The 8,975-nt window shown below is 40.1% G+C and overlaps 1 protein-coding gene across 1 annotated transcript; it reads left to right on the forward strand.

The window, feature by feature from the left end:
• Nucleotides 1-4,606: 4,606 nt before the first annotated feature.
• LOC122035332 (oligopeptide transporter 5-like) lies at nt 4,607-8,364 on the forward strand. Its single transcript, XM_042594743.1, has 5 exons — nt 4,607-4,939; nt 5,034-5,131; nt 5,374-6,211; nt 6,503-6,709; nt 7,738-8,364. The coding sequence occupies exons 1-5, from the start codon at nt 4,607-4,609 to the stop codon at nt 8,362-8,364; spliced, it is 2,103 nt and encodes a 700-aa protein (XP_042450677.1).
• The last annotated feature ends 611 nt before the right edge of the window (nt 8,365-8,975 follow it).

The following is an 8,975-nucleotide window of genomic DNA, read 5'->3' on the forward strand; positions in this document are numbered from 1 at the left end:
TTTTTTAATACTCCATCATTAAATTTTTTTCATTTTTAGTTTGTTTACAAAAATCACTAAATGTTTCATCTTTGTTTTTTAAGAATTTTACCTACGTAAATATTGAGTAATCATCAATTATTATTAGACAATATAGGATTTCATTGACAGATTTAATCCCATGTGAATTGAATAAATTTAAGTGTAATAATTCAAGTGTTAAATTGATTTGAGTTTGATTAGTTGGTTTGTGAATTGATTTAGTCTATTTGAGTTTGATTTCATTGACAGATTTATTGATAAACATTACAAATTGTTGAGTCTAAGTTGGATAGTTTTGGTAGTCATCTAACTAAGCCATTTAGTTTGGTGAGGTTTCTAAAGTGAGTGTGAAACAGTCTTATGTGCCATAGCCAAGTTTTTGCTTTTTATGTCAAGTGACACTTAAGTGAAGAGCTGGTTAAGTTGATTGCATAGATATTGTCCCTTCTAAATCTTTTAAGTCTTATATTAGGGTTGCATGTGTGCTTAATTAGGCATTCAGAGGATAAGGACTTAATCTTATAACTGGAATCACACAATTAACTAATACTGAGTAAGTTAAATTTAAAATCATCAACAATACCTTTTTAATAACAAAATCATATTCAAGTTTAATATTAACTATTCCAATTACATTAAGTTTGTCATTGTTTCCAAATGTAACAGAGCAGGAGTAGAAGACCCAGACCCAAGCGAGTGGAACCGGAGTAGAAGATCTGACCAAAAAGTCAACAAGAGGTTGACTTTTGGGTCCGGGCGCCTGCTGGGCGAGGGCTCAGTGGGGGTTGACTCGACCCGATCTGGGCGCCCAGAACCCTTCCGGGTGCCCGAACTAGAAATGCTATCGAAACGTGCGTTGTCGCGATCCGGTTCGACGAGGATAAAATTCTATCTACTTCCAGGCGCTCCGATCAGGGCTATAAATACAGCCATGATTCCAGAAGCTAAAATCAACACTTATAATCAATTCTAATTGAGTTTATCTTTGTAGTTGTGAGCTTTGACTGCTGTAAGAGGTTTCTCTACCCGAAGGAGACTTTCGTGAGTTTTAATTTCCTTGGATTAACAATCCGTTGATTACAAACCAAGTAACTCTTTCTGTGCCTCTTTCTTTTAGCCTTTTAATTCTTTTTATACAAGTGTTTCTTAATAAAAGTTTATAAAGATCGAGAAATAGTGTTCATTTTTTAGCAGGACTATTCATCTCCCTCTAACCGGTCGCTGAGGATCCTACATATTGCATATATAAACATGTTCATTTACTAATAAAAAAATAAATAGAAAAAAATTCCACGATAATTATTTTTTTTCAATTTTTATTTTTACCCTTCCAAGTAAAATGGGTACGAAAAAGAAGATAAAGAGGAAGGAAAGGAGAGGAAAATGGTTGCAACTGTGAGTGAAGATGGCGTAGGAGGCGGGAAAACTGATTCTCACTGATTTTAAATAATATCTAGAAAAATCATTGAAAACTGGAATTTGACTTGCTATGTATGAGAAAATAGAGTTTAAATTTGGTAGAGCAATTTAAAAAAAAAATGCTCTAATACCAAATTTGTTGGAGACATAAGGAAAAGGAAAGGACATGTTGAGAAGATTCAAAGCTGCTTCTCTAACTTTTGATCTTTCCTCGTTAATAGTCAAACTTAAAACTACTGAAGTTTGACTCCTAAGAAACATAAACACAATTAATACTTCATGCTAATGAATTACACATTACCATTTAACACCCCGAATGCCATAGTGGATTGCGCTCTTGAGCGCCCGAGTAAAATTCGGGTCCTGATACATGATAGATATATAAAATCTCATGGAAATACGTAATGTAGATATAAAAAATGATGAGGCCTATAAAAAATGAAATTGTGAGCTATATATATAAGCTAGAATAGTGACATCCTAAGAATCGTTGTTTGCATGATTGTGAGTGAAGAGCATATAGTACTGCTATGTATCTTTGCTTTATTTGTTTTTTTTTCTTTTGCCTTCTTCACCCTCCTGCTCCCGTGCCTCGTACCCTCCTGCCTAATGAGCAAACTCGTAATCTCGCTCATAGTTACGAGCAATGCTGCTTGCGACCATGACCGAGGTCAATGAAAGGAGACTGTCGGAGGAAGAGGAATGCAACAAAGGCAACACCCTGTGGCACGAGGTGAGAGGGGAGAGAAGCATAACGTGAGGATCGACGGAAGGAGATAGTGAGAGGAAGAGGATGTCGAAAGAGGAAATTGCAGAATAAGAGATTGGCAGATGGGAATCACATGAGATTGGGAAAGTGAAATGGGGACGGATTTTGGGGAATGTGTTTAGGGTTCTATTTCAGTAATTTAATTCCATCTCTAATAATTATGACATTTAAGTCCGATACTAAAATAGCGATGAACATTTAATTCCATCGCTAAAATAGTGACGAACATTTAATTCCATTTATAGTTTAATGACTTTGATTAGTCGCTATTTTAATGATGAAACATTAATTCCGTAGCAATGAAACATTAATTCCATTGCTAATTAATAGTGAAAATTTAATTCGGTCACTATTTTAGAAATTGAATTAGAGATGAGATATTTATTTCATCTTAAATTAGCAACCGAATTTATATTCTGTCGCTAATTTGGTCGCTATTTGCCCGTGTTCTAATAGTGACGTCACTTGCAGCCACGATGGAAGCCACCCATGACAGCAAGTAAATTTTCCTAAACTATGATATTGCATCAACGATATTCTAGTTGCTCTCAAGTATCCATGATTCAATTCTCAACTACGACGTATTGTAAGATATTTTCCTCTAGTGGAATGACATTAAACACTTGCATTTTCAGATTTACTTTGATGACCAATAAAATTTTGTGTGGGATCGAATCGGTCACCTTTAAGGTGAATCAGTTAGAAAAATTAAATGGTTTGGTGCAAGTACCTATACATCAGTCCTAGATGCGAGTAATTTATAGGGTATGTATATTGTATATATAAACATGTTCATTTGCTAATAAAAAAATAAATAGAGAAAATTTTCCATGATGATTTTTTTTTCAATTTTTATTTTTACCCTTCCAAGTAAACAGGGTAAGGAAAAGAAGAAAAAAAGGAGGAAGGAAAGGAGTGAAAAATGGATGCGACCGCGAGTGATGATGCTATAGGAGGGAAAGCTCATTCTAATTAATTTTGGATGGATTAAATATTATCTAGAAATTGATATATAAATTGATTTTATAATTCATCAGGTCATTATTTTATAATAGATAACTAGGGAATAAAAATCACATCTATCTTTTCTCTCATTGCACCTCCAAATAAACAGAGAGTTAGTAAGTCATTGTGGCAAGACATATACATCACTCTAGGCACAATCTATTGAGCATGATATGAATCATGCACACACAATAACAAATTTAACTTTTTACAATGTGTCATCAACAGTGTGTGATTATAACATGTTGTTGACAATAATATTTACAACGAACCTAATAAAGCGTCTACAACACTCAGTAGTAAGTTGTAAATGCACTTAATTGTAGTGTGCGATGCATGTGTGTCGTCGATATGTTAACTTTTAACAATTTGAAATTGTGCAGCATGCGACACGTAGCAGATTGAATAACGTAACTGCATGTTATAGAAAGTCAAATTTATCACATTGACACATAATTCAAATGGATTGAGCTATCAAGGAAATTACAATCAATTTTCAAAATGAATGCATCCTTATGATAAATAAAAAAAGGTAGATCCGCTACCTTAGCGGCCCCCCTAGTGCCGGCTCCACGGATATGGAGGGAGGTTCATGCAGGTACACAAGCCACCCCTGGTCATTACGCCAGAGATACCATGCGCCCACCGTCTGTGCTACGCCCTGGGGGCATCCTTATGATAAATAAAGCAACAACAACCAGAAGAGTAGTAAAGACAGTTGGATCGAAATCTACCACAATACAACAACAACTACTATATAGCAATAACAAGGTGGACTGGACCCATAATTAGTAACAAAAGTTCTATTGCTTTATATAGAAAATTAAGCTTAATTATGAGAATCCTAACTGACACACTGCCTTATAAATTCAACTCCTTGCAAAATCTCTCTCTCATTCCTTCAACTTCAATCTTAATTTGCTGATATGATCTAGTGGGATAAAATTTTATTATTGCGTTGTTCAATTAATTGATCACAATATTATCATTGTTAATGGCTTCAGTTGCCCCAGAACCTTCTCCTTCCCAATTCAATGGTTTGTGTTCTTGAAATCTCTTTCTCTTCCTCTTGTCACCTCGTGTTCTTACTTAGCAGCCCCCACGGGCGGGATCAACCGGTTATGACATGGTATTCTTGCAACATGGGTCGGGAGGTCGAAGGTCTGCGGCAGCAATTGCGATAACATCAATATCTGTCCGTGCTAAACACCTTCGACCGCCATGTCATCGCCGGGCCCGTATTCACCGTGATTTACTCCCTCTCATACTCGTGGGGCAGGGGTGAGGGGGCCGCTGGGCGGCGGGACCCGCCTTTTGCAACGTGTTCTTACTTAGCAGCTCTAATCTCTAATAGAGAAAGAAGACGACGATTGCCCGATCGAGCAAGTGCGGATGACGATGCTGACGACCGACGACCCATCGCAGCCGTGCTTGACGATCCGAACATGGATCCTTGGTGCCGTCAGCTGCGTCCTCCTCTCCTTCGTCAACCAGTTCTTCAATTATCGGACCAACCAGATCTCCGTCAACTCCATCTTCGTCCAGATCCTGGCACTGCCCGTGGGCCGCTGGATGGCCCGCGTCCTCCCTCCGACTATCATCAGGATTCCCCTCCTCGACTGGTCCTTCTCCCTCAACCCCGGCCCCTTCATCACCATCCTCAAGGCCTTCTATCACCGCGGCATCAACGTCATGGCCGCCATCCTCCTCACACAAACCACTCAAGTAATCATCACAAAAACTCATCTCCAAATTTGTAAATTAAATAAAAAAATGAATTATAAATTTTGATTTTTTTTATTAAAATTTTTTGCTTAAGTTGTTAGGATTTGGATGGGCTGGATTGTTCAGAAAATACTTGGTGGATTCCCCTTACATGTGGTGGCCTGGCACTTTAGTAGTAGCATCTTTGTTCAGGTATGTGTATTCTTGGATTCTAAAAGTACATTTGGGTTAATTCAAAATTTCATTTAATTAAAAAAAATTCCAATTTTTTTATTTATTCAATTCAATTTTGATTTTAAATTTCACAAATTAATTAAATAATTTGAAAAATATCAATTCGATGACTAATATTGCTGATCGAATCCATTGATTAATTGACTAATATTTTGTGCAATCTGTAAGTTGCATTGAACGAGCTTTGTGCAATATTACAGAGCACTGAACGAGGAAGAACGGCGGGTAAAGGGCGGCGTGACGCGGCTCCAGTTCTTCCTCATTTGCATGATCTGCAGCTTCTCCTACTACATCGTCCCCAACTACTTCTTCCCGGCCATCAGCTCCATCTCGATCCTCTGCCTCATTTGGAAGGACTCCATCCCCATCCACCAGATCGGCTCCGGCATGCGCGGCCTCGGCGTCGGCGCCATCGGCTTCGACTGGGCCACCGCCTCCATGATCGGCAGCCCCATAGCGGCCCCCACCTATGTGTTCTGCAACGTCCTCGCAGGCTACGTCATCCTCGTCTACATCCTCCTGCCCCTCTGCTACTGGTCCAACCTCTACGACGCCCGCCGCTTCACCTTCCTCTCCTCCCAACTCTTCGAGCGCTCCGGCAAGCCCTACGACCTCAGCCGCGTCCTCGACAACAAGACCTTCACCCTCAACGTCGAGGAGTACGAGAACTACAGCGACATCCGCATCAGCACCTCCTTCGCCATCAACTACGGCATCGGCTTCGCCACCCTCACCGCCACCCTCTGCCACGTCCTCCTCTTCGACGGCCAGTACATGCTCAAGCTGTGGCGGCAGGCGACGTCCAAGGCCAACGAGAAGTTCCTCGACGTGCACGGCCGGATGATGAAGGCCAACTACGCCGCCGTGCCGCAGTGGTGGTTCCACCTCCTCCTCCTCCTCGTCACCGCGCTCTCCATCTACACCGTCGAGGGCTTTGGCCGCGCCCTGCAGCTGCCTTACTGGGGCCTCCTCCTGGCCATGGCCATGGCCTTCTTCTTCACCCTGCCCATCGGGATCATCGCCGCCACCACCAATACGGTATATAATTATAATTATAATTATAATCAAAATTATAACTGCAATTAACCAGGCAGAGGGGTGCATTCTAAATTACAGATAGAATTCCATTTGCTTTTTGATTTTATCTCTACTGCCCACTAATACTTCATTCAAAAAAACAAAAAACACTAGTATTGTGGTGGGGTATTTTAAAACTCAATCTCGTGCTACATAAATCTTAAAATAACATAGTATTGTATTTGAAAATCAATAATCAATACCACAGTAGTCTATTTTTTTTGAAAATCATATGATTCGTTTATTAATTAGTTAATTAATTTCGTGCATGAGCAGATGCCTGGGATCAACATACTAACAGAGATAGTGATTGGCTACATAATGCCGGGGAATCCATTGGCGAGTGTGGTGTTCAAAACCTACGGTTGCACGAGTATGGGTCAAGCCATCAACTTTCTGTCCGATTTCAAGCTCGGTCACTACATGAAGATTCCTCCTAGATCCATGTTCATCGCACAGGTAATTAAGTTGTTGATTCATGTTACTCCATGTCTCACTCTCCTCTCTATGGGTTATGATCGATAGAGTCGACTGCTTCGGTGCCTTTGTAGCTCCGGTTCTTATATCTATTGTAACATTATTAAGGAATGGAAGACGCTGTCTATAGTGGAAGAATAAGAAAAACGAGAGTTTAGAGTTTTTAGATTTTAGGGTTTAGATGCCCTCTTAATTATACATTTGCCGTTAGGGTTTGGCCCCTTGTGTCCGACAACAAGGAAAGGTGACCATTAAGTATTAATTGCTAGTTACCATCTGGTCGTGTCTAATGGCAATTGCCGATAATTATGGAACTATCGACTGACCGTGCTGAAATGTGCAAGTGTAGTCCCACATGGTTGTGTGAAGGTGGATGTAGGTTCCATCCCTAAGGAAAGGTTGTAAGTAAAGCAAGGATGTTTCCAATTGGGCGTGTTCCATAGTGGAGAAAATTAAATTTGATATCGCTCATCTCAAATGGTCTAGTATTGTCGGCTCCACGGTAATATACTGACAAGTAAATTGGGGGGGGGTGTATTTTTCCCTTGTGCAGCAACCCTTTTTATGAGGGAGATCAGAAATCTAATAAAACATTTTACACCCTCTGAAAATTGATTCCAAAATCTATTAGAACAAGCACTCATACAAGTACCAACTGCGTCTACCCGTGAGAACGAGCATGTTTTCATAGTGTATCTATGGAGTGGAGATGTGCTTGGTAAGCAGATATTTAAATAGTAAATATTCTCGGTCAAGAATATTCTCATAGTGTATGAGTAGAGCAAGATATTGCGGGTTGAAGATGTTCTTATAGTGTAGGGGCAAGAGTTCTTAATCAGGTATGTTTATATATATATAGATTTTGAATCACTAAGAGAGGGAAGACCATCAATTACTCAAAACAATTAGAGTAATAATAATAATAATAATAATAATAATAATAATAATAATAATAAATGAAAGAAAGAAAGAAGGAAGGAAAGAATATTAATTTGTTTGTGTTTGATCAGTTAGCGGGTTCGGTGATCGCCAACGCGAGCTACTTCGGCACAGCGTGGTGGTTGCTCTCCGACGTCCCCCACATTTGTGAGACCAACTTGCTGCCGAAGGGCTCCCCGTGGACGTGCCCTAGCGACACTGTGTTCTTCAGCTCCTCTGTTATATGGGGCGTGGTTGGGCCTCGTCGGATGTTCGGCCCCGACTCCATCTACTCTGGCCTTAACTACTTCTTCCTCCTTGGCCTCTTCGCCCCCGCCACCGTCTACCTCTTCCACCGTCTCTTCCTAGAGAAGAAATGGATTCGACTCATCAACTTCCCCGTCATCTTCGCGGCCGCCGGCTACATTCCCCTAGTCAAGACCGTTAACTTCAACTGTTGGTTCATTGTCGGCTTTGTCTTCAACTATTGGGTGCTCAAGCACCACAAGCAGTGGTGGGGCCGCTACGCCTATGTGCTGTCTGCCGCCCTCGACGCCGGCACAAGCTTCATGGCCGTCATCGCCTTCTTCACCCTCGGCAACTATAATATCAACTCCGTCAATTGGTGGGGAGGCGTCACCGATGACTACTGCCAGCTCGCTAAATGCCCTACTGAGCCCGGTGCCTACATCCCCAAGGGTTGTCCTGAACTCCAATGAAATGGTCATGTAATTGACTTTTGTATGTTGTTCCACAATTAGCACTTAAACAAGATTTGTTTGTTCAAAACATCCAAAAACATTTCCTATAATCCCTGAGAAATTGAAGGAAAAGGAAATGATATGAATTTCATTCAATTCATCGATTCATTACAAGATTAACGATTCAAAATCATGTAATTTTACACTACTCAAGTTAAATTATTACCATCGATATCTATTCAGTTCACCTATGTAGCTCTATCTTGAGCCAGCTAAGTCACCATGCTAAGTCACCTAAGATAGACTAATTAAGCCAAGCAATAGATTGTAGAGCACCAAGCTAGGACTAGAGTTGCTAGCTTATCTGAGTCGATCTGAGATAATCCAAGCCTACTCAACTGTCAGATATTGAGTCCTAAATGCCAAATGCCATATGAGTTGCACTCCCGAGCACTTCGTGTTGGAGATAGAAGAAAAGATAATGGAAATTCTGAGAAGATTTAAATTTGCTTTTCTAACTTTTGATCTTTTGTCGTTATTTTCATAGATGCATTACATTAATTTATAAAGAAATACTTCATAAATACATTGATTGTATGGAAAATATAAAATACAACTAATTGACTCCT

This window comes from Zingiber officinale, chromosome 11B, assembly GCF_018446385.1.
Source record: "Zingiber officinale cultivar Zhangliang chromosome 11B, Zo_v1.1, whole genome shotgun sequence".
Lineage (NCBI taxonomy): Eukaryota > Viridiplantae > Streptophyta > Magnoliopsida > Zingiberales > Zingiberaceae > Zingiber > Zingiber officinale.